This window comes from Neovison vison, chromosome 1 (assembly GCF_020171115.1).
Source record: "Neovison vison isolate M4711 chromosome 1, ASM_NN_V1, whole genome shotgun sequence".
Lineage (NCBI taxonomy): Eukaryota > Metazoa > Chordata > Mammalia > Carnivora > Mustelidae > Neogale > Neogale vison.
Genome location: NC_058091.1, coordinates 285969449 through 285996037, shown reverse-complemented (window position 1 = coordinate 285996037; position 26589 = coordinate 285969449). Strand labels below are relative to the sequence as shown.

Genomic DNA, 26589 nt, shown 5'->3' with positions numbered 1-26589 from the left:
TTCATAGTTCTGTTTAAATGCAGAGGTAGAAGATGTAAAATTGCATGCTCAGTGACATATAAAGTCTGATTTGTCCATTTTCATTATTCACTCAGTTTTTATATTCTGTTTACCTGGATAATCTAGAATGTTTTCACAAATTAACTCAAAGCTAATTTTCAAATTAAATACCCTCAAAAAGCAGTTTTGTTGCTAATAATATATCATAAGTTGTTCTTACCTTAAGCTACTCGTTTACTGATTTCACAGGCAATCCCTGAAAATGTGACGGGGCAGGAACACAGACATTGTCCATCCAGCAGAACCACTGTACCTCCGTTTTGGCACGGGTCACATTTTCCCACATTGAATTCCTTGATGTAATCGTCAATGGCACGTTCCAAATTTTGTTTCTTTAGATGTGCATCTTTTATGTGTACTGGAACCAGATTATGTATAGGAGATAGCTACAAGAAAGCAAACCATTTAATTTTAGGGTTTTTTCTACTGATGGGGCTTGTGCAATACCATTCACTGAATTCGTTTTTTTTTTTTTTTTATCAATTCGTTAATTCAACAGAGGCTTATTTAATGATTGGTATTGGCAGATATCATGTTAGTCATAGTAGTGACCAAAGCTAGGCATAACCTCTGTGATCATGGAGATCGCATCATGGAGGTAAGAAGACTGACAGTAAAATAATCATACAGACTGCGGCACCTGGGTGGCTCTGGTGGTTGAGCCTCTGACTCTTGGTTTTGGCTCCGGGAGGGCTCTGTGCTCTGTGGGAAGTCAGCTTGAGATTCTCTCTCTCCCTCTGCCCCTCCCCCATCTCTCTTTCTTGAAAATAAATAAATGAATCTTAAAAAAAAAAAAAGACTTTAGTAGTGACCAAAACTAGGCATGATTTCTATGATCATGGGGATCACACTGTGGAAATGAGAAGACGGATATTAAACCGATCATACTGATAAACTTAAAATGGAAGCTATGGTAGGTGCTATATGGGATGGGTACATGTGTTTTAAAAATGCACAACCATGGATTTAAATGTTTCACAAGATCATGTATTGATGCTATTTGTGAATTGTTTTTGCTGTCTTTTCTGCTCCTCTTTTCTTCTATTAGGTAGTCAATGGCTCGCTATCTCTTGCTGACATGGAGGGTTTGGGTATAAGACCAAGAACAGAAAGCTCCTAAAGACAAATTCTTTACTGCCCCAACCCCGCCCCCAACCCAAAAGCCTGAACTCACTGAGAAATTTTTGCAGGGAGAATATTTCAATGTCAAATTTAATTAGACTTAAAGAAAATGAAGTAAAATGATTTATTCTGCACACTTAAATTCCTGGAGTTAGATACACAATTGTTACAACTGATACAGGGAAGCCAGGAAAGGCTTCCCTGAGAAAATGACCCTTAAGCTGAGATTTGAGAGTTTGAGGGTGCTGGGCCAGAAAGAAGAATATTCCAGTCATACAGAAGTTCTATGGGGGAGACCATAACATATATTGGAAGTATGTATCATATGTCTACGTAGGCAAATTCAATTGCATGACTCTAAAGAGCTATTTGAGTAAATAAATCATTGGGAATTGAGGCCCTTGCATGGCATAACACTTTGAAACAGAAGACCACAAAAAATTTTTTTTAAATTTATTTGACAGAGAGAGATCACAAGTAGGCAGAGATGCAGGCAGAGAGAGTGGGGGGGGGAGCAGGCTCCCACTGAGGAGAGAGCCTGATGTGGGGCTCGATCCCAGGACCCTGAGGTCATGACCTGAGCCGAACGAAGGCAGAGGCTCTAACCCACTGAGCCACCTGGTTGCTCCAGAAGGCCACAAAATTTAAAAGAAATTGGAATCCAAAGACTCAAGAAAAGAAGAGATTAAGAAAAAAATACCAGAAATTCCTGTATAGGAGTAATGATGGATTAAACAATGTCAACTGATTTTTTTTTTCCTCTGAGGACAATGACAAAAGATGAACAAATAAACCAAAAGTAAAAATCTGCTTGATCGCCCTGGAGAACTAATGAGACTACTTATTGGAATAAGATCTGGGAGGAGATGGAAACGCAGTGAGGTGAGCCTAGTGTTTTGGGGCCACAGTCCCCTTGACACATTTCCTAATTTGGGAATAGGCAGTAGGGGGATTGAGGTAAAGTAGCACAAATTACTGGGCTGGGGAAAGAAGGTTGGTATTCAGGAACAGCAAAGGAAAACAAGACATGCTTTGTTGAGACCCAAAGGACTACAGCCCTAGAAGTAAGAAGGAATTGGAAGTGGGGTAGCTCTGGAAAATACTGCAGTCTAGTTTGCATTAGAATAAACTTGAGGGCACCTGGGTGGCTTATTTGGTTAAGCATCTGACTCTCAAACTCGGCTCAGGTCTTGATCTCAGGGTTGTGAGTTCAAGCCCCTCATTGGGCTCCATGCTGAGTGTGGAGTTTACTTCAAAAATAAAGATTAAAAAAAAAAAACACAACACAATAATCTTGAAACATTGTAACCCCAGAAACAAATAAAATCATCTCAGGCCTCAAGCTATTCATAGAACAACTTTTAAAGTATAGTATCCAACCCCTAATAAAAATAACTAGGTACAAAAGGGAACAAGGCAACATGAAATAGAACCAGTAGGAATACCAGAAACTAGAAGCAGAGCTGAGACGATGCCATGGTTAAGTGACCAGACTTTTACATGAGCAGGGGGAATAAAAGAAGAGATCAACAATTTTAGCAGGAAACTGGAAATTATTTTTTAAAATAGAGGATTTGAAAAAAAATAGAACTATTATAAGTTGATATTATAATATTCCAGTTAGTGGACTGGTTACATAGCCACTGTGATACAAATGAAGCAAAGTTAAGGAACTTATATTTAAGGAATATAGCTCAGAAGAAAATATTGACAGCAAAGCATAAAGAGATAAAAGACAAGGAAATACAGAAAGAGGAAACATAAAAGACAAGAGTGAGAAAGTGAAAGACCCACATAGTTTGAGTCCCAGAAGGAGAAACTATTTAAGAAGCAATATTTGAAGAGCTAATGGCTGAGAATGAAACAAGCCTGGGAAAGACAACAAGGTACCCCAGGAATGGGAAGCAAGGTGACAATTTTTTCTTTTCACACCTACGCATATCAGAGTGAAATTGCTAAAACAAAACAAAACAAAACAAAACCCACACCAAAACCCAAAACCCAAAAAACAAAAAATAGAGTACATCTTAAAATCATCTTTTTTTCTTAAGATTTTATTTTTAAATCATCTTTCCACCCAACATGGAGTTCAAACCCACAACTCTGAGATCAAATGTGCATGCTCTACTGACTGAGCCAGCCAGGGGTCCCAAATCTTCGAATTATCTCAGTAAAAAAGCCATAGTACTTTGAAAGTAGACTGATATCTGATTGAAACAGATAAGATCAATAACACAAATTTTTCTAGGACAATGAGATATTCATAAGAGATTTTTTAAAAGATGACCTTGAAACTTGTATCACTCACACACACACACACACACACACACAAACAACTAGATTGACTGTAGAAACAAAAGTAAAAACAAAACAATAAGGCTTCTGGAAGATAGTATATAGAAGAGTATCATCAAGACCTTGAAGTAAAGAAAGATTTAAATAGGACACAACAGCATTAATTATAGTGGAAAGAAATACACAAAATCTACACTATAATTCCTGACATGATGTACTGAGAAGGACACAGCATCACTTCTGTGGTATTCTCACCAAAATGCATAACCTTAATCTTCTCTAAGCCTAAATTGAGATACCTTTGACATAACAGGTGACCAAAACTCATAAAAACATGTCAAGTCAAAAAAAATGTCAAGGTCATGAAAGATAAGAAAAGTCTGAGAAAATGTCCCAGGATGGAGGAAACTAAGGGGACGTGAAAACTGATTACAATGTAGGATTTTGATTGGATCTTACCAAAAGAAAAAGGTTATTAGGGGAAATAACTGGTGAAATTTAAGTAAGGTTAGACAGTGTTACTTTTCTGATTTGATCAACTGTACGATGGTTATGTAAATTGTTAACGTTGAGGGCTTCTGGTTTATAGGGTGTACGTGAACTCTGTACTATTTTTGTAGTTTTACTGTTTGTAGTATTTATGCAATTTTACAGTAAATCTAAAATTATTTCAAAATAAAAAGTACACAAGAGAATGTCTGCTATAAAAATGTATCATAAAGTGTCAAAACCCTCAAGTGAAAGAAAACATTTATTATACTTTAAAGTGAGAATAGGTTTATACCCAAAATAAACCAGGAACCTCCACAGTCCACATAAATGTTCACCAGCACACTCTGTTTTATGAGTTAGTATATGGGATTTAGACTTCAACAATGTCATATTTGGAAGAAAGTAGCCTCTTACCGACGTTGCCACATTGGCATGAAGAACATAAGCATGTGGCAGAGTTATTTTGGTTTTTAGGAAAAGAAATTCATCTTGTTTTACCCTTCAAAGGAAAGTCAAGGCCAGATAATCTAAGATACAGGAATAGAGGGTCATGGAGAAACTACATGTGGATGAAATGCATGAGCAGTGTTCCAAGAGATAAAGACGAAGGTCATGCAGTGATCACTGTCTGAGAGAAGCCTCAAACCCTGCAGGCAAAAGTCCCACAAGAAGACAAGGAGCAATTAAAATGTACTTTGGGGGGCACCTGGGTGGCTCAGTGGGTTAAGCCTCTGCCTTCGGTTCAGGTCATGATCTCAGGGTCCTGGGATTGAGCCCCGCATCAGACTCTCTGCTCAGCGGGGAGCCTGCCTCCCTCTCTCTCTCTCTGCCTGCCTCTCTGCCTACTTGTGATCTCTGTCAATAAATAAACAAAATCTTAACAAAAAAAATAAATAAAATGGACTTTGGGAAGTGTTCCTAAAGAGCCACATATTTTTCTGATGAACTTTAGCTCTCTACTAATTAAGAAAACAGTTCTAATTTTTCTCCTATCCTAATTAACTCTGTCTACCATTTGTAGATACTTTCAGTGGAGGTAATCTGTCACAAAACTTGCCAACATACAAATTAATGGAAATATAATTTAATATGAAGTACGTTGAATTTTCTCACAGGCTTCCAAACTAATTAAACTTTGTGCCGAATGTAGTTTGTTGATAGAGGAGTGTTATTTTCATCCCTATACAAGAGAGTTCGGAATGATTTTGGCTACATTTTTATAACTGTAATGGCGACAGCTCAGAGCACTTGTCCTACGGCTCTTTAAAGACATCAGTGGATCACTGCTAAGAGTTGCACAATATAAGAAAAGTGGCAGGTAAATAGTTCATTATGCTTCAAGTTGCTCCAGAAAGAGCTTAATGTAGCTTGACATGCGAGTGCATTTGAAGGGTAAATTTGGTTGAGGGAAATGAGAAAGGGAGAATGGAGGATGGAAAAGGCAAGAGGAGGGCAAAAGCAACACAAAATTCATGCCAGGAGGACCCACCCATTGGCATGAGCTGGGTCATATATTTGGGTAGTTTTCTAGGGCATTGAGTAAGACAACTGAATGTAATAGTCACATGTATATAAGAAGTATTTACACGATTCCCAAGAGAAACAAATTGATCCTTAGCACTGAGACTAAAGAATAGTGTCTCCCATGAGTTCTCATAAAGGAGACGGTAGTATTATGTAACATCCCTTTAGTAAATAAAGTAGTGGGTTATGTAACTTTGGTTTTTATAATGCCAAGACAGGGTTTTACAGGAAGCCAACTTGCTATTCACTAGCTGTACTGATCTCTGCTGCTTTGCTCTAGAGGAAATAATACACTTTAGATCTCTCCGGCCATCATTAATAAATGTAATTTCTTCAGATGACATTTTTATAACTAGTCTGTAGCAGTGAGCTTAAGAAGAAACCCAGCACCTGGTTGGCTCAACGGGTTAAAGCCTCTGCCTTCAGATCAGGTCATGATCCCAGGGTTCTGGGGTCAAGCCCCACATTGGGCTCTCTGCTCAGCAGGGAGCCTGCTTCCCCCTCTCTCTCTGCCTGCCTCTCTGTCTACTTGTGATCCCTGTCTCTCAAATAAATAAATCTTTAAAAGAAGGAGAAGGAGAAGAGGAAGAAGAAACCAAGTTCAGCTATTCGTTGAGCTAAAAGAAATATTGTGTTAACATTCAGGAAAACTGGAAACTGAATTTATATACTTCCAAGAAAGTTGAAGTTCTGACAAAAGTTAATACTGAAGACAAGGCCCTATCGCTACATGAAGAAGGGCGGGGGAAAAGTTCTTGGGCTGGGTTAACACATTCCTCAAAGAAGCGGTTTAGCGTCTGCTGAAGCATATGGGTGAAGCGAAAATCAAAGTGACAGGTACTACTTAGTAGAGCATGGTCTTAATTACTTTATTTTTTTATTTTAGTTTTTTTACAGCTACTTTAGCATGGAAAAATATGTTATGGTATGTTATGTTGTGTTATGTTGTATATAACTGTTTTACTTAGAAAACCTTCGTAAAATTCTTTAGAGTAATATAACTTCCTACTGTTTTCTACAAGATAAGCTGTTTGTAACATAAATACCTAGATGATTGATTAATTGGCTCAGAGGATCAAACATAAACCAGTAAGAGTTTAGGGTAGGTGGGGAGAGGTTTCACCAATTCTTTAAATAATTAAATAGAAGGGTCAACTATATTAAGATTAAGATCATCCCTGGTGTTTAAACATGTCATCCATAGACAAGAGAATGCTTCAGTGTAACAAAGAATTAATTAGTGATTACAGATTGTTTAATTACCCCTTGAAATAGCTTCTAACCCAGAAAAACATTTCTTCTAGATTTATAAAATCAAAATAACTTGCAATCTACTTTAAGGTCAAACCAGATTATATATCATATCTCTTTAGGAATTTAAAAGCCACACAAAGTCAATTAAACACATAGCATTTTACTATTTTCTGCACTTCATCTATAAGAAGATACATGTTTAAAAGTAGTTTCTCGGTGACTTACTATAGCTATCATTTTCTTATGTTGAACATTCATATAAAAAGTTCAGGCTTCTAGTATATGAAGAAAGAAACTTAAATAAGTAGTTAGATGGAATGCTCACTAATCTAAAAATCTGGAGATCAGTATTTGCCTTCAGAATAAGATAGACTGTATTTTGCATCCAGCCAGTGGGACTGTCCAAACAGAGTTGATGAAGGTCTTTGAATAGTAGTAGCAAATCTAGTAGTGAATCTTCAGCAGATGCTTTATTTACTTGAGATTTTTAAAAATTTGGCTCTAGACTATGACAGATGATGATTAAGGCCTTCTCAGAGAACTATCTTGGATCCCTACAAGGACAGCTGAACTTCCTTTGTAGGGTTGAGAAGACAAGGCAGTTTAAGTGTCCATGTGGATATAAACATCTTTCTAAATGGATTCTTTTTTTTCCATTTAAGATTTTCTGACATAGATTTATTTTTCCTGTGTTCAAAATAACAAATTTAAATGCGACTTAAACATAATAAAATAAAAGGGTCTCTTCTGACTTTAACTTTATATATAGACATGCTATTTTGGCCAACTTTTTCTCCCTGTTTGTCCTCCTTTTGGGGCAAAGTATTTGAAGTTTCATTGATATGTTAGCACATCTATGAATGGCTAGATTTCTACGACTTAAGCGAAAAGTAGATTATAATTTTCCAGTTCGGAGTTCTCCCTCTACATAAATGTAATAGTTTTGGTAGCTTCATTCACTCTTTAAAGACAGTAAAATGGGATGAAGGAACAAAAATTTCCAGTAACTATTCCTATCAAAATGCCAACATGACTGTAACTGAAGTTAATCAAACTAAAGTTGAGGATCATCAAAGATAAATCTGACCTTAGAGAAAATGATGAAACCTACAGGGAAAATCGAAAGCTACAAGAGGAAGCAAGGAAACAAATAAGGGATAAAAGAAAACACATACCTTTTTTAGTAAGTTTGGAGAGAGAGTGATGGGGCTAAATGAGACTAGCATTTATATTTTTACAATTACAATACAATTTGGTTCCCCAAGAAATAAGGACTAGTGGGTTTATAATCAGAAGGCTATAATCAAGATACAAAAAAGAAAGAAATTCTGGATCCTAAGAACTGCTCACCATTGGTCTTATTTTCTGAGACCTTATGAACTTCTCTTTCGTGAAGGCCCTTCATGATTCTCTTGTGTTGGAAGTGCTGCAGTGAAGTCCCCTAAAAGCAAGGGATAACCAGGGGCAGATGGATGGGAACTAATAATTCTTGAATACCTATTTTGTGCCAGTCTGTGCTAGGGGATCTATGCAAGCAATGCCACTAAATCCTCAAAGCAAACATAAAGCCCTGGAGGGTTTAGTGTTGCAGAGGGCAGAGAAGTTTACATATTTAGAAGGCAGAGACCCAAACTCAGCCTGGGTTGGTGTGATGACAGGAGTCACACCTCTCCTCTCTGTCCTGCTTTTTTCTGGGGATGAGAGAGGAGTGTGTTGGAATGCGCACATCTCTTTCAGATGAAGTTAACTGTTCATCTGAACCCACAGTTACGTTTAATAAGAATATGTAAAAGTCTTCTATTTGACAATAAACATGCCTTACTTTTTGGTTTACGAGCACTGGAGCATCACTTAAGGAAGTGGCCCAATTTACAAAGTCAGTTACATCAACCGTCTTGGCTCCTTTGAGAAGCTTCTCTTTCAGTTCATATGCATATTTTGGGGTTCCTCCTCTTATGAGTGAAATAACGTTATCGATGATGCCATCACGGCTCATGTTTACTGAGAAGAAAAAGAGGATATAAATGAAGCATTTATAGTCCTGCGACATTTGATTAACATTTACAGAACCCTTTCATAAAGTATTGTCTAGTATATTTATTGAATTTTATTTATGTAATTTTTTTTACCCAAATCTCTCGCAATTTTTATGAGGCTTCAATTGTCTTTAAAAAAAAATAAAAACAATATGACAGTTGAGATACATTGATGTTTCCGAGGTCATCACTTATGCACAAACACACATAGGAAGTACACATGACTTTGGGCTACACTATACATTTTTGGTTTCAGACTTACCTTCCTAATTAGATTTTATATAAGTTTGTTTTAAACTGCTTTAAAATTATGAAAAATCAAAGAGTGTAAAAAAGAATCAGGTGTAAAGAAAAATTTCTTTCTACCTCACATTCCTACCTATCTCTCTCCTTCAGTCTCTCTCTCCAGACTAAACATCTTTTAACAAAATTTGTGAACCTTACAGGACTGTAAATTTTTCAAACTGGAAAGGAATTTAAAGATTTTTAGTTATACTTCCTCATTTTCATAAATGAGAAAACAGATCAGACAGGTGGAGTGACTAGCTCAAGACTAGCTTAAGGGCCAAATATTGAAATTAGGACATTTGATGGCAAGTTCAGATTTCTTTGCATTTCATCAGTGGTTTCCAATAATGGCCACATGTTAGAGGTTGGTATGTTTTAAAGTATCAGACTTTCTTCTCTCTGCCTCCCCACTATCATCTGATTCTTTAAAGGTGAGCCTCAACCCTTTGTATGTCTGAAAATGCTCTCAAATTAGATTAAAGATTGAGGACTCCAGCACTACCTCATGCTTGTAAATATGCTAAATATTAACAATTCAAGCAACATTTATACCAAAGATATTTATATCTTTATTATTCATTCATTTATTTATTTATTTTTAAAAGATTTTATTTATTTATTTGACAGAGAGAGATCACAAGTAGGCAGAGAGGCAGTCAGAGTGAGAGGGGGGAAGCAGGCTCGCCACTGAGCAGAGAGCCCTATGTGGGGCTAGATCCCAGAACCTGGGATCATGACCTGAGCTGAAGGCAGAGGCTTTAATCCACCGAACCACCCAGGCACCCCGATATTTATATTTTTAAAATGTTATGCACTGATTGAGTGTTAAGGATGGATTGAGATTGCCCCTCAGTTTTATTGAACTCTACTGACACACTGTAAAAGTTTAAGGTATACAGCATAAGGACTTGACTTATCTATATCTATATCTATATCTATATCTATATCTATATCTATATAGCAAAATGATTATCACAATAAGATTAGTTAACATTCATCACCTCATAGAGTTTACAAAAAATTTATTTTTTCCTGGAATGAAAACTTTTAGTATCTACATGCTTAGCAACTTTCAAACATATCACATGATACTATTAACTCAAGTCATCATGTTGTACATTGTATCCCCAGGATTTATTTACCTCATAACTGGAAGTTTGTACCTTTTGACTTATTGGATGAAGGTGGATTGGTGGTTTTGAGTCAGGGGGAAGGCTGAGTTAGGGGAATGGTTTTGGTCTTCTCCTTCCTTAAAGGTCACACAAGGTCCTGCCACTAGCCCACTTGAAGCTTTGTTAAAATAAGGGGGAAGAAAGGAGATCTTTCCTAGAGACATTTTTCTATCATTGGTCCTCTACCATTGTCATGATAAATATGCATATCTACAATGACCACCGAGGAAAGGCCTTTCCCAGAGCTGCGTGCTGTGTGACCTGCACAATGCAATGAATACATGTCTGTGGGTTGCTTGTGTTTATAATGGTTTGGAAACTACTGTAAAGATAAAATAATTTTGAAGCACTTTAACTTTTTTTAAACAAAGAGTATAGACAATAAGGAGAGTTTACAGTGAGAGCACAGCGCTCACGGACAATCTCATTGACAAAAAAAAAAAAATCCTCCTTTTTTTTTTTTTTTTAAGTAGTGATTTAGGTCATACTTACCACTACTACCTTCACCCTTCTTTAAGCAATCATCTTTACTAAAATTTCCGTTGAGTTCAACTCCAGCTTTCACAGAAAAACCCAGATCAAACCCGAGGCATCTCTTCACATCCCTTAGTTCAACACCTGTTTAATATATTTAGTTGAAAATTATTAAATAATATCTATCAACATCACAAATAAATTCTGATTTTGCTATTTTGTAAGAAATATACTAACTGGGATTCCTAGACATTACTGAGCTCAAATTCCAGGTCATATCTGCCCTACCTTGTTCTCATATTAGAATCCAGTGGCCTCCTTTTGAATTTGCTTGTCAACTTACTAACAGAAGACATATAAATTTACTCCTTGTCAGAAGAGGGCAGTTATGGTAAAGTCTTTTACCTCTAAAATCATGGAATGGAGACATTGACATCTAACATACATTGAATGCTTATTATATACACAACATCATTCTTAGCAATTCATATGCATCAATTAGTTTAATCCTCATGCTGGCCTTTTGAAGAAGGTTCTATTATGGTTCTCATCTTACTGATAAGGATATGGAATGGCAGAGCAGATAAGTAATCTGCTGGTAGAATTCGGTAATTAGCAAAGTTAGTATTTCAACCAGAGTTGTCTGGTAGTTAAGCACTTCTCTGTATTGACTTCATAATTGGGTCGTGGGAGGCATCAAAATCCCATGATCATCTTGAAGACTGTTCATGATTAAGGTAGCTAGTTTATTGCTTTAAGCAGGTGGCTTATAGAGACGACAATTTTATTTTATTCCTATGAATGCTACTTAGTAGATATCAGTCTTGGAAGCTGACTCACTGTGGTATGTGGATGCTGCAGTTCCTAGGAAGAAAAATTCTAATACTTAATTGAAGTATATAATTTATTATCTATTTAAAAGAGAGAATAATTATTTTGTTTTAAACTGCCTCAGTTCACTGACCATGTTGGTTTTTGCTCTTATTTATCATTTCAGATCATACACACACATACGCCAAAATGCTTTATGAAAAAGGAAAGGGAGAAGTTAAGTTAAACCTAGGGTTTCATGGTTAAATTTAGAAGTTGGGATCTGGGAACATTCAGGAATTCATTTATTCAACAAATATTTTTTGTGTATCCACAACTATTGAGAGCTTGAGAAATGTCAGGTGGCTTTCCTCATGAGAAAGGGAGAGGGTGGATAAAAATGGAAGACCACCCTAGAAATCCAGAATACTAAATTTCCAACTGTAACCTAAGAGGCATAAAGACTTCGATTCTGAAGATGGACCTAAGTGATCCCAACAAGCTCAGATTCTTTCCCTCCGCTGTAGAGCATGAAAAATGTTCCAATAGGGTCTGGGCAGCCCAAATCTAGGGGTAGGACATGGTTTGGTTCTCAGGTATTTCCAATGAAGAAGTAAGAAAGATGACTTTCCTCTCAAAGGTACCAGAACCGACCTAATGATCCTTGTCTACTAAGGCCAGATGCTAAGTAAATTTAAGTTGCTAGGTCTGAGTTATCCAAGATTAAAGATTTCAGCCCATGAAGCTTTTTCACCAAAGCAACTCTTAGCTTGAAGTATTCCTTGTGTTTTGATCATCCTTGCTGAGTCTTCCCTTCTGATTTTCAAGTTACTCAAGACATAATCCTCTTGTACCCCTCATCCATGTGATATCTATCAAAATAGCCTACCAGGCAAGACTCATGAAACTTCATTATTCTATCTCACAGGATATAGCCCTGTAGGGCAGTATAAGCCAAATAAACTCATATTCACTCCCCCTGTCTGTGTTTCTCTCTGCTCAAGACTGAGGCATCAAGAACAATTTGTTCTGGCCAGGTCATATTGGTTCCATCTATAAAGCACTTATCAACTGTGTGGGCAATGTCATACTTTAAGCTCATAGCCATATCCCATTCTTCATGTGACACAGAGGCTACAGGGAAGGAACCATGGAAAAGGTTTTGGGCAACACTTCCCTCCCTAAGAGACACACTGAAAAAAGCTGAGGGTGGAGAAAGGAGATATGTTGGCCCTTATCTCCTTTTTAAGGAATATTATAACTAGACGTAATGACTCACAAAATAAATAATCAAAACTTATTAACACAGTCACTTTGCATCTACTTTATACTTAAAAATCTTAAATGAAGCCATTAGGCCAGTATAGTAACTATGTAGTACATAGACCTTTCCTGTATATGTGGCAGACACTGATGGTCAACCATAGCCTTCTTCCCACGTTTCAAGTGTGGTCAGGAATCCATCTAACATGGACCCAATTCAATTACCATCTTGTGATTAGACTTGTCGTAAGATGAAGTAAACTGATTTTCTACCCTTGCATTAAGACCCTATATGTATATAATCTTAACATTACTTTCTTCCTCCTCCCTAAAAGAAATTTAGAACATTATTTTACTTCCAATATTGAAGAACCCTTTGGAAGATGATTGTCATGCATATAATTGAACTGGTTTATTGATTAAGAAATAGATTGTATAAATTATGTCTCTTGAAAAAAATTATGTCTCTTGTACTTTTTTCACATTTTAAGTAGAATTTCGCTAAAAGCAGTATCCCCAGCTGATATTAAATTACAGTATAATTTTGTTCATTTCTCAATAGTGCATGACCAAGTCATCTTGTTTATATAGAAGTCAATTTATTGTCTGATAGGGTTTTAGATGACCAAGGGAAGGGAGAGCATTCTCTCAAAGAAGCAGGTTATAGGACTTTATTTTAAAGTCTTTAGCCATTGAGAGAGATTAGCAAAAGGAATAATGATTGGTTAAAACAGCATTAGAAGTTAGAACTCTATTTCCAAGTATACCTTTCTGTTTCATGGATGCTTTATCCAAAACATATATTAGTTCATAGAATCCTCCTAAAGACCCAGAGCTACTGTAGTGGGTTCCATAGGTTTCCAAAAATGCAAAATATTCCCCCTTTGCGTAGGTACTTGGCAGAGCTTTTAAATCATCCAAGAAAGTTTGTGTCAGAACGACATCCCGATTTCTCATCACAAATCTCCCCAGTTGAATTTCTCCTTTCACAAGCAGAAACATTTTTTCCTTGGTTGTAGAACAGAAGGAAAAAAAAAATATATGAGTTTCATCACCACTATTTCAAATTTAAAAATCACAAAAATAAAAAAATCACAAAAACTCACAAAATTTAAAACTTTAGAAACAGGCAATAAATGTTTTAGCAATGACCGTAGATGACCACTTTAACCCAGTAGGGTGGCAAACTCAAAATGCGATTAGTTCGCACTGTTGATGAAAATGGGCAGCAACTGGAACTCTTAAGCACTGCTGGTGGGAATGTACAAACAGCCTGATTGCTGTGGAGAACTGATTGGCAATTTCTTATAAAAGTAAATTCCACTTCTACTTAGTTACCTAAGATCAGTGACAAAATAGTCCAAAATAGTCCACAAAAATATCTATATGAGACTTTAGGAGCAATATTAGTCAGAAGAGCTTAAAACTAGAAATCACTTAAATGTCCAGAAATAAAAGAATTGATCAATAATTTGTGGTATGTTCACAAAAAGGAATACTAGTTAGCAATACAAAGGAACAAACTACCAATACACGCAACAACATAAATACATCCCCAAAATATTATGCTGAATGAAAAGAGACACAAGGTTGTACTGTATGATTTCATTTATATAAAGTTCTAGACCAGGTGAAATTAAGCTATGGTCAGAGAAATCTGAAGAGTGGTTGCTTCTCAAGCAGTAGGGGATTGACTGAAGAGGGCATGGGGGAATTTTCTTGAGGTGATGAAAATGTTCTACATCTTCTTTGATGAAGTGATTACACAAGTGGATACAAAAGTCAAAGCTCATGGAACTACAGACTTAAAATATTTGCTACTTGCATTTTATCGCTTGTAAGTTATACCTCATTACGTTGATTATAAAATGTTAACAACGGAATGAAAGGTAAACATTCTATATGCAGCCCAATTTTGCAGACAGGAAAATTCTGATCCAAAGGTATCAAGTTATTTGCCCCAAATCACAAAAATAGTCTGTGGCAGTGATTAGTACCACAAACCTAGGTCTCAGGTCTCCCTGCTCCTTCTACTACATCTTTACAATTTTTGATAACAAAGATAGGATAGACAACACTTTTAAGACATGCAAACTAACCAAGTGAATAGTTAAGCATTCCTAGGGAAGATGGCTTCAGTTTCCAGGAGAAAACTGAGGCAGTGACAAAGAACTACATGTTTCAACATCCCATACTGTCCCAGTCAAAACTAAACTACAACACTTACGATTTTGTAGATGGTTCATTTAAGTTTCTCCTGCTATACTCGCAGTTAACACATGTTTATTGCATAGAAGTTTAAAACATTTTACTATTTTTTAAAGTATATCTTGGTGTATATGAACATCACACCAAACTTCCTGTGTTTTAGAAGCACAACTGTTCACACTGTATGACTTTAGGTGATGGTCAGTGACTTAGTCTTCAACAATAATCTTAAAGACACTTACTCCATACATAATAAGTATATGAATTCACCTTCTGATGACCTGCAAAATAATTCTCATTGGAGTCTCAAAGGTGCACAATACATATTTGAATTCCTTTTCATTGTTGAATTAGGAGGTATAACTGTAAGACAGATGTTAATGTTCTTTGGCTCAACTTATTTCAGAGATAGGCCTTAGATCATTTCCATCCAAACATAAAGTTGTTTCTTCCTTCTTAGACAATAAAAACAAAATCTCTTGGCCTCACTTGTCTAATCATTTGCTACAAATTTCTTTGTCTTCATTAGAAGTGAAATTCCTTTAAAGAATTTTCCATATTGGCTGTTTTCAATTCCTCTAAAATCTAATTCAGTCATGCAGCTCTGCTTACTACTTCAGCAAAACTTCTCTTGTCAAGGTCACCAATGACCTTCACAATGCTAAAGCCAGCAGTGGTTACTTCTTAGTCCTTCTTCTTTGACATATTAACATATTTGACACAGTTCATTACTCCTTTCTCTTTGATAGGTTTTATTTTCTTATCTTCTAGGGCAGTTCTTCTCACATTATGAAGTGTAGACAGATCACCCATAGAATCTACCCATAAAATGCAATTCTGATTCAGTAGGTCTGTGTTAGAGGCTGAGGTTCTAGCTTCCCAATGATACTGATCCATGGACCACACTTTGAGTAGTGAGGTTCTAGGGTGTTATTGCCACTTCTTGCTGTCCTCTGCCGGTTCTTCCTCTTTTGCCAGACCTTTTCTCTTTCTGTTGAAATTTCTTGAGTTAAGTCTTGGATGTTCCCTTTTCTATTTACATTAACTCTTAGTGATCCCACCAAACCCTAAGACTGTGAACATTCCCTACATATGAAAAACTCCCAAACTTACAGCTCAATCCCAAATCATTTTGCCAAATTCCAGACTTATAACACCAACTTCCTACTTCATATCTCCAAGTGAATGTCTAATAGGCATCTCAAACTTAATCTAAAAATTGAACTATTGTTTTTCTTCTTTCAACCTGCTCTACCTAAAGTGTTCTCCATCTCAGTTGGTAGCAATTTCCAGCCTTCCAGTTGCTTAGGCCCAAAATCTTTGACTCGTGCTTGACCCTATACCTGTTCTATCCATCTGCACACAGCTGGATTCCTCCAATAGCTTTCAACAAGCCTTTTTATTTTTTTTTATTTTTTTTTAAATATTTTATTTATTTGTCAGAGAGAGAGAGGGAGAGAGAGCGAGCACAGGCAGACAGAATGGCAGGCAGAGGCAGAGGGAGAAGCAGGCTCCCCGCCAAGCAAGGAGCCCGATGTGGGACTCGATCCCAGGATGCTGGGATCATGACCTGAGCCGAAGGCAGCTGCTTAACCAACTGAGCCACCCAGGCGTCCCTCAACAAGCCTTTTTAATTTTGCTCTTCACTCTTGTAATTTCTTCCCATTTAAAATATACTAATATATGTCAGTCTTCTAGTCAAAAATTCTACCAATCTCCCATGTCATTCAGAGAAAAAGCTAAACTCAGAACATGCTGTGAGGCCATTCATGATCTGGTTCAGTGTAAACTTTCTAACTCATTCTCTTCTGGTTCACTTTGGCCCAATGGGCAGATATTTTCTCACCTTAGAGACTTGTCTCTAACAGCTCCTTCTGCCAGGTACATCATCCCAACTATCACTATTTGGCTATTTCTCCTCCTTCAAATCTTTGCTCAGATTTCATTTCCTTAATGAAGTCTACCCTGAACTTTCTTTTTAGTATTTCCCTTGCCTAGCACTCTTGCTTTCCATTTTTTGCTTTATTCCATAGCACTTATCACTTTCTAAATACTATATATCTTGCTTTTTTGCTATTAGGTTTATTTTGTCTATCTCTTCCTGCTAAACTTTCAGCTCCATGAGAACAGGAATCTTTTTTAGGTTGGTTCACAAATATATTCTAAGCCCTTGAAACAGTGCCTGGCCACATAAGAAAGCCACATTAAATATTTGTTGTATGATTTAAAGGATTTCCCAGCTGCATAATATGGATGGGTAGGCATATTAACATAGAGATGAGGTAGACAGCCATTCAAAACAATTGTATGATTAGGCGCAACTTAAGTACTAAAAGTGAATTATTATTATTTTTAAAAGAGGAAAGGGTATCTAAACATGTGACTGTATTATCAGAAAAGGAAAAATGAATGTTTTATCGGCATCATACTGATTATAGAAAGTTTTTTCTGTATTTCAAAGGCGATGAAACAAAATTCTAAATCTGACTTAAATATTAAAGGACAAACACATTTTCAAAGCCTTAAATGAAATGTATAATTACAAAGTAAGCAGACCAATGTCATATGCAATGTGTACAATTTCATGGCCTCATTACTTTAGAGATGCTTTCCAGTAAGTAAATAGTTATCAGTGTAAGGCATTGTGATGAATTACCCAAATTCCTCAGTCTGATTCTTCATTGTCATTCTGAAGATGGTATAAATTCAACAGTCCATTACCACAGTCTCAGTCCAAAAGTGTGCTCCGAATTTTTAATATGCTTATCCTTCTGTTCATCACCACCAAACATCTCACCCCCTTATATTACAAGAGATCCCATGGGCCTCTTCTGCAGTTCGCATTCTTCTTCCTGAACTCCTAGCCACACATTTGGAGATTTGTTGAGTATTTTTTTTCCTCTCTCTTCAGTGAACTCTATTTGCTCCAAACATTTAAACTTAAAACCCCCTGGTTTGGTTAGTTTGAAAAATATCCCATTATATTCTTTGCTTTAAGCTTTGGTATTACCTTTTTAGAAGAATGTGAGAGTAAGCTCTGGTAAGTCTCATTTTTGGAATATGTGAGTCCAAATTTGCCCCCACCTTCTGTAGGACGGAAGAAATTTTTGCGAGAAGACTTATTTTCTTCAGGCGTACTTTTATACTTTTCAATTGCTTCAGTAGGTGTGAATTTTAAAGTTACTTCTGCATTAATATTTGATGTCGTCTCTTGGACAATGGTTTTGAATACCTCTATCTGTTCTTCATAACTTTCAGTTCTGAAATTTTTATCGGCTTTGGTCTGAAAGAGAATGATGAAATGCTGTTAAAAACAACATACAAAAAGTCACCCCAAACAGACACAGATGAAAGAAAAAGCAATTATTTGAAGAGTATTTGAGCAAGGGAGTTAAGAGTGAAATACCCAAGTGATATCACTGAGCTCTGATAGGGACTCCATGACTCTGAGGACAGGACACAGGAATCTCATCGTGGGTCTAATTCCTAGTCTATGAAAAAGAAATACCACACACAGCCCAAAGACTGTTATGAGATAATACAGTGAGATAATATATATGAAAGACTTAGAACAGAGCAAGCTTTCAAATATTAATCTGTTAATAATTAAAGAGCAATTTGCCTAACAGATGTACAATATGTTACCATTTGTGTAAAAAAAGAAAGAAAGAAATGATAAAGCCAACCCTGACTGAAGGCTAGCACAGCTTTGAATATTTTACACATGTTAATTAATTTAAGCAGAAAGGTTAAGACTTGAGCTCAGCACTCTCAACCTTTACACTCTCTTGTCCCTTAGTACATACATACACACATAAATAATTTAAAAAAACAAAAAAAATTTAAAAAAAAGAAAGAACAAGAAAGCAAGCAAGCTAAGAAAGGTTTTTACGTGTACTCAGAATTACTGGAAAAATCGACAAAGCTTTTCAGAGTCCATAACAATCTGAGGGGTTTGAAGTGGCGGGGGGGTGGGAGGTTGGGGTACCAGGTGGTGGGTATTATAGAGGGCACAGCTTGCATGGAGCACTGGGTGTGGTGAAAAAATAATGAATACTGTTTTTCTGAAAATAAATAAATTGGGGAAAAAAAAATCGACAAAGCTAAGTGTTTGCCCTTGAGAAGGGTAACTGTGAAAGGGAAATCTGGAATGGGAGCAGGTTTATATTTCCTTGCATAATCTTTTATGATGTTCAGACTTTTTGACCTTTTTTTTTAACACTTTATTTTTGCATGGAAACAAAACAAAACAAAACATACAAACAAAAAAATACCCAAACTAAACAACCTAGTTAAAAATGGAAACTTTCAGTTAAAGAATTCTTTGTCAACTTGACAATTGTCAGGTATCAGTGGGAGGTTTGTCAATTTCAGTGGTTAAACTCTTCCAAGAGGTCCTCTGCAATATGTTGTAACTTTTGCCTGAGAAGGAGCCACCTATCTCTTCAGTCAGTGGCACAGATTGGATTTGTAGTGTACACTGGGGGACAGTTCTGCACAGGGAATGCTATGGTCTGAATGTTTATGTCCCTCCACAAAATCCATATGTTAAAATACTAATGCCCGTGGTGATGGTTAGGCAGAGGGGTAACTTTGGGGAGGAGGCTTCATAAATGAGGTTAGTGCTGTCATAAAAGTGACCCCACAGAGCTCTGTAACCCCTTCCACTGTATGAGGATGCAAGAAGTCTGTAGCCCGAAAGAGGGCCCTAACTCAACCAGACAAGCACTCTAATCTCTGACTTTAAGAACTTCTGATGTTCTCATCTTCAAAATTGTGAGAAATAAATTTCTGTGTGTGTGTGTGTGTGTTTTTTTTTAAGCTACCCTGTTTCTGGTATTTTGTTATACTGGCCTGCATGGACTCAGACAGGGAAGCTAAAGTTCCCCTCTAATGGGAAGGACTAAAATGTATATAATTTTCATTAAAGTTAGGCATGCTGGGAAAAGTGCTCAATGTAAAGGGTTGAGTAACCTAACCCACATCACTTCCCTGTTTAAAATCTTTCAGTCTTCCCACTGCCTTGAAGATCAAGTCTAAACTAGACTTATTCCAAGTTAACCTCTCCCTGAAGGTATTCCAACCGTTTAGACACATTTTTTTTTTTTTTAAATTTTCAGAGCCTGTGCTTCTTCCCACCATAAAAGAGCTCTTTTATGCTGCTTTTACTTTCTGGAATGTTCCCTGACATCTGCCTCTCCCTCCTCCCCCCACCCCCCAAGAACCAAACACAATACATTCTCTCACATATACACACTATATGGCTTGATCTGGTTAATTCCTACTCCAATTTCAAGTCTTAGCTTAAATCACCTCTTCAGGGCTGAAGGGTTCTTTTGTAATCCCATAGACTATGAAATCCATTTTCTATAAACTCTCATGCCTCTTAAAATTTAAAAAAAAAATGCAGGGTGCCTGGTGATGCAGTTAGTTAAGTGCCCAGCTCTTGGTTTTGGCTTAGGTCATGATTCAACAGTCCTGAGATTGAGCCCCATATTGAGCTCCGCACTCAGTGTGCAGTCAGCTTGAGATTCTCTCTCCCTTTGCCCCTACCCCCTGCATGCTCTCTCTTTCTCAAATAATAAATACATTTTTAACAATAAAACAAAATGAAAAACCTTTTCTTTTATGATTGCTTATTTAATAGGCTTTCTGATAGTAAGCTCCAAAAAGTTAGGGAACATGTCTTTCTTATCCACACACCACTATAGCCTTATCACTTAGTAAAGTGTCTGGCCTATAGTAGATGCTAACAAAAATTTATCAACTTTAATATAGCTAACAATAATAACTAATATTTACTGAAAGCTTTCTCTATGCCAGGGGCTGTTAAAAGTGGTTTACATAGAATAAGACATTTAATTTCTCACCTTTAATATAATTTCTGTAATTATTCCCACTTTACCAATAAGAAAACAGGTTAGGAAATTTGTCCAAGCTCGCACAGCTAGCGTTGAAACCCAGAAAGTCTTACTCTAGGGCTTAGCTGTTAATTCTTATGCTACCCTGCCAAAGAGGGCTTGACAAATTCTGGCTAGTAAAATAACAGATTCATGGAAAAGATTGCCTTGAACTTGGCCTTGAAAAATGAATAGTATTTCTGTTGCTTTGAGATCTGAGGATAGTGGAAGTGTTGCTGGGTGAACTGGTGAGACTTTGGGCTCTAGGGCCTCGACCAGCCCATCCAGAATGAGTCCCTGATGGTTCTTGGTCATGACTCAGAAAAGAACTCGAGGACAGACACTCAACACAATGGATGAGCATCGTAAGTGGGAAAGTTTATTAAAGTGAAAAGTACACTCTCAAGATAGGAGAGCAAGGTGAGCTTGAGTGAGAGGTTTGCACACTTGGGTTTCTATCTTTTATTGACAGCTGTTAACTAGGGGGTAGAATGTTTATTGGGTTGGGAAGCAGGGATTTGCACTTTTTCTTCCTAATTTTGTCAGGGGTTTCCTGTCATGGCACCTGCCATCTTGGGCCTGTCTGGTTTGCTCTGACTTCTTGTGGAGTGCAGCAGGGTAGGCCCCTGAACTTCCTGACAGTGGGCCATGACTTCCTTGTTGCTAACTTCCAGGTATCCTGTTAGAACCTAACTGCCCACTCTAATAGGAGCCACTGAAGACAATTCTACTCAATCTTCAAAGCTGGAAAGGGACAGAGCTGAACAAAATGTCACCAGAAAAGTACTCCTTGACTCTCCTGGAAGGCCACGCTCTTCTTAGCTTCCTGTGTGCTAAATGGCTGCAGGATAAGGGTGGTGTAATTTGTAAGCACCTGCACTTATTCCCGACATGGCTAAGAAGAAAGAGGCCTTGGCAGAGATCAGTTTAGCAGTGTGGAGAATTGTTGGCAGGTGTAAGAGAACATAGGTCAGGGTATCCGTCAGGAAGCTGTTGAACGGTCCTGTCTGACTCTGCCTGACTCTGTCTGAAACAGTGAAGATGGTGTCAGTCCAAAAAGAGGGCTCAGTTCCATGACAGACAGTCAGAGATGGACCAATACCGGGAATCATCATGAAGAAAGAGCAAAAAATCTTTGAAGAGAGGCCAATGATGCAAGAATAGAAGCAAATTTCTTTATGAAAACCCAATAAGCAGACATGGAGAAGATGAGATTTGAGAGACGGACAAAAGGGCTTGCATGTTCCAGAAGGCCATGCATATTATAGGGGTCAGCTCAACCTGTCCTTTTTAAAGGTTTATGCAACTGATGCTTCTTGAAAAGAAAGAAACATTATTTCTGGAACTGGGAGTGGAAGAGATAGAATATAACCAATAAATATTTCAGAGTTCAAATTGAAAAGAAGAAGGTGGGAGAACAACTGGAAATAGAAGGTAAAAAGGGAAAACTGTTAAAGATGTAACTAAGACTTTGTACAGATAGATAATAAAAACATGCATTATTTATTATGATTATTAAAGACATGTCTGACTAATTGAGAGAAGGAACCTGGAAAGAGTAGATTGACTGCCATCTCATTAGCCACCCTCAGCCACGGTACAGAGAGAAACCACCCACACACTCCCTTAGCTACTAAATTTTGGGGGTAATTTGAAATTTAGTAATAGGTAACAAATATGGTTCTTCTCCATTATCTTCAAGAGATCATTTTCTGTGTTTGTATCTGAAATGTTAATGTGCTCTAGGTTTCATTCTCGATGTTCTTTTCTCTCTCATTTTACACTTCCTTGATGATTTCAAGGATTCTCAAGATTTTAATGGTCATCCATATGTTGATGCTTCTTAAACTGCCTCCATTTCAGATCCTTCTTTCTCCCCACACATCTATATAACATACTTTTTGCATAACATACTTCATCTAGATGTCACATAGACCTTTGCATTCAAAATTACCAAAATTCAAATCACTGTCTTCTTCTTGGACTTGACTTTGACACTTCTTTTGGAAGATTCCTCCCTCCCTGACTTCCAAGGTCTTTTTTTGATGGTCTATCTTCCAGTGGGAGTGTCTTTGACTTTCCGTCTCCATACTTTACATCCATGATGAGTATCCTTTGTTATGGCTAGATGTTGTTCTAAGCACTTTGCACTTATTAACACACTTAACCTTTTCAAAATCTTACGAAGTATGTATTATTGCCACCCCACTGTATGATAAGAAACTGAGATCTTGGAAGATAAATAAGTTGCCTAATGTCCCATGGATAAGTGGACGAATTTAGCAGAATTTAAACCCAGGCAGTTTTCATTTAGAACCTGTCAATTGACCATAATGTACACTGTCACCAATTCATTAGTGACCTCTTTGTTCTTAAATATGCCTGATTAAAAAAAATGCTGGATTTCATTTCTTCCTTTCAGTCTCTACTACTATAGTAGAGTTTAGTCTTTCTTCATTTCCTTCTTGGACCATGAAATAGCCTCCTTCTGTCGTTACCTTCTGGCTAACACAATCTTTAAACACAAAGATTTAAAATGAACTTTGACCATGTTGCTGTCCTCAGGGGCTCCCTTCTCATGCTCAGGATCATGTCCAAAGTACTTAATATGGCATAAGAGCACCTTAATTATTTGATTTCTACTTGTGACTCCAAACTTGAATTCATATTAGTTTATCATAGACCATAGTTCCTTTCAATATAGCAGTTTCTACAAGACCGGGCTTATTGTTCCTTGGAAACATCAATATACAATAAACAAACCAGCAGGTACATAATAAACCTGATCTATACTCTGCTGGGGCTTCTAAATGAACTCACATGGCAGGAGTAAGTACAGTTAGAATGTTAGTTAAGCCTCTGTTTTCCATTTGTTGTCAACTTTTATGGCAGTTACAATTACATTTACTTGATTATGGGCTCTTGCCTTTGTTAGGAACATTAGCTTTTAAAAAAAGATTGTTGGGGAGCCTGGATGGCACAGTCTGTTGAGAAGCTGACTCGTGATTTCAGCTCGGGTCATGTTCTTGGGGTCATGAGATTGAGCCCGGTATAGGGCTCCACAGTCATCCAGGAGTCTGTTTGGGATTCTCTCTCTCCCTTTTTCTCTGTCCCTATCCCCCAGACTCGCTCCCCCCTCGCTCTCTAAAATAAATAAATAAATCTTTTAAAAAGTAAAGATTGCTAATATATTGCATGCACTTATTTATTAATTCAGTAATCATTTTTTAAAAAGATTTTATTCATTTATTTGACAGACAGAGATCACAAGTAGGCAGAGAGGCAGGCAGAGAGAGAGGAAGGGAGGCAGGCTCCCTGCCGAGCAGAGAGCCTGATCCGGGTCTTGATCCCTGGATCCTGGGATCATGACCTGAGCCGAAGGCAGAGACTTTAACCCATTGAGCCATCCAGGCGCCCCTCAGTAATCATTTTTTTTAAGCAAAGAATTTACAATGTTAGTTTCTTAGGATTCCACAGTAAATAAAAGAACTAGAAACTTGACTTAGAATATATATGATATAGCAAAATAAATGCTAGAACAGAAAGGAAAACAGAGGCTGTTACATTAATTTGCAGGTGGGGCATCTAACTAAAACAGAGAGCTCAGAAGAGAAAGCTGATGGGGGAGTAGTAATCAAAAACCAGGTCGGGGGGCACCTGGGTGGCTCAGTGGGTTAAGCTGCTGCCTTCGGCTCAGGTCATGATCTCAGGGTCCTGGGATCTAACCCCGCATCGGGCTCTCTGCTCAGCAGGGAGCCTGCTTCCCCCTCTCTCTGCCTGCCTCTCTGCCTATTTGCGATCTGTCTCTGTCCAATAAATAAATAAAATCTTTAAAAAAAAAAAAAAAACCCAGGTCAGGAATGACCTTTTTCTCCCTACCACAGAGATTGACTATTATCCTGCTGGCTACAGGGAAACGCTCACTAAATTTAAGTAGCAAAGTGATAAGATCAGGCTAATCATTTATCTTCATACTGATGTGTGTGGAATGGATTGAAACTGAGCAAAACTAGAAGTCTGAAGCTGATAAGATGACTCTCATAGCAGTTTCTCTGAGAAATGAAAGATGCATAAAGCTCTGGTCATGGCAGTGGAAATGGAGAAGAGGAGACATATTTAGGATACATTACAAAATAATGGAACTTGGAGATTGATTAGGTATTGTAGGCTTCAAGGGACATGTGTCTATAGAGGAAGTCATTAGGATGATTCCCATATTTTGAATTTAGTGATTAGGAAGATATCATTTCATTGTTTCACTGTATCCATTTAAGTGAAGAATTCAAGAGGAAGAGTCAGGGAACTGGGTGGAAGAATGGATATCAGCTTTGAGTATGTTAACTGTGTGATGCCTGATACAATTAGCTATTTAGGTATCCAGCTCAGAGGGACACATGGGCTGGAAATAGAGTATTCATAAACCATCAGGTTAGAGGTAAAAACTAAAGCCACAGAAGGGAATGAACTCAGCCCAAGGAGAATATATAGACAGAGACTAGTGAAACAAGGCAAAGTAGGAACTCTGGTGAGACCTATAGGTCTTAGGACTGTCCTAAGTAAAGGGAACTCAAAAGAAACTTAAAGATGGACTTTGGCAAAAGGTAATAGAGATTTGGTGTTGTGGGCTGTACTGTGTTCCTCTCAAATTCATGTATGTAAGTCCGAAGCCCATGTACCTCAGAATGTGACTATATTTGGAGATACAATCATGAAAGAGTTAATTAAATTAAAATGAGGTCATTAAAATGAACTCTAACCCAACACGACTGGTGCCTTTCTAAAAAGAGGAGGTTATAACTCAGAGCAGAGGGAAGAGGCTGTGGAGATACAGGAAAAATGACATTTACAAGCCAAGGAGAGAGGCCTCAGAAAAAACCTGATCTCGGATTTCTAGCCTCTCAAATTGTGAGAAAATAAATTTCTGTTGTTTGAACCATCCATTCTGTGATACTTTGTTATGGCAGCCCTAGTGAACTAATATAGTTAGTGAATTGACACAGCAAATATAGATAAGAAGAGTATGTGGAGATGGATGTTTCCTTCTTGTGTTTGTGTTTCTTTTAGTGAGAGTCTTGAAGTATTTATTTTTATATATTAAGAGCAGGGGGAGAGATGAGAGAGAGAAGCACTGATAGAAGGCTTAAGTGGATAATAAGCAAGATACCTGGCATGGAATCCAGCATATAGAAAGACACAGTCTCTACTGAGACAGGAAAAAAAGATATTAAGCGTAGATGGAGTGAGAAGTAAGTTTGTACACAAGGATAACTTTGAAGAAAAAATTAGAAAATTCTTGACTAGGCTTGAGTATTCTCTGGCAAGTTGAAGCTAACTCCATCTATTGAGCTCAAGGTCAGAATGGTCAGATGAGGAACTTGAGGGGGTTGCTGGAAATTTTAAACCACCCCTGTGGGGACAGGGGGCAGGGTAGTGCAGCCTTGGGGGAAGAGTGTGGACCTGCTGAACTGTGTGGAGGCTTCGGGTGAAGCTAAAATGCCACCAGTTCTTTTGTTGTTATGATTTTCTCCAAGCAGTACACGTTCACAAGAGGGCCAGAAAGGTAATAAGGTTCATCTAAAGTTGGAGTGTCTCTGGTTTATAGAAGGAATAGAAGGCAAGGACACTGATAATATTATCAAGAGTGGTCAAAATGGATCGGGATTGATTAGAGGAAGGAATTGAAGACCGGAG

The 26589-nt window shown here is 37.4% G+C and overlaps 1 protein-coding gene across 1 annotated transcript in view; it reads right to left on the bottom strand.

The window, feature by feature from the left end:
• Nucleotides 1-221: 221 nt before the first annotated feature.
• The window catches only part of C9 (complement C9), a 48573-nt gene continuing 22205 nt past the window's right edge, over nt 222-26589 (bottom strand). Inside the window, exons 6-10 of the mRNA XM_044241429.1 lie at nt 18009-18281; nt 13558-13798; nt 10736-10861; nt 8570-8748; nt 222-446 (exon numbers count right to left, since the gene is read on the bottom strand). Of these exons, the coding sequence (XP_044097364.1) occupies nt 222-446; nt 8570-8748; nt 10736-10861; nt 13558-13798; nt 18009-18281 (1044 nt within the window). The remainder of the gene's footprint in view (nt 447-8569; nt 8749-10735; nt 10862-13557; nt 13799-18008; nt 18282-26589) is intronic.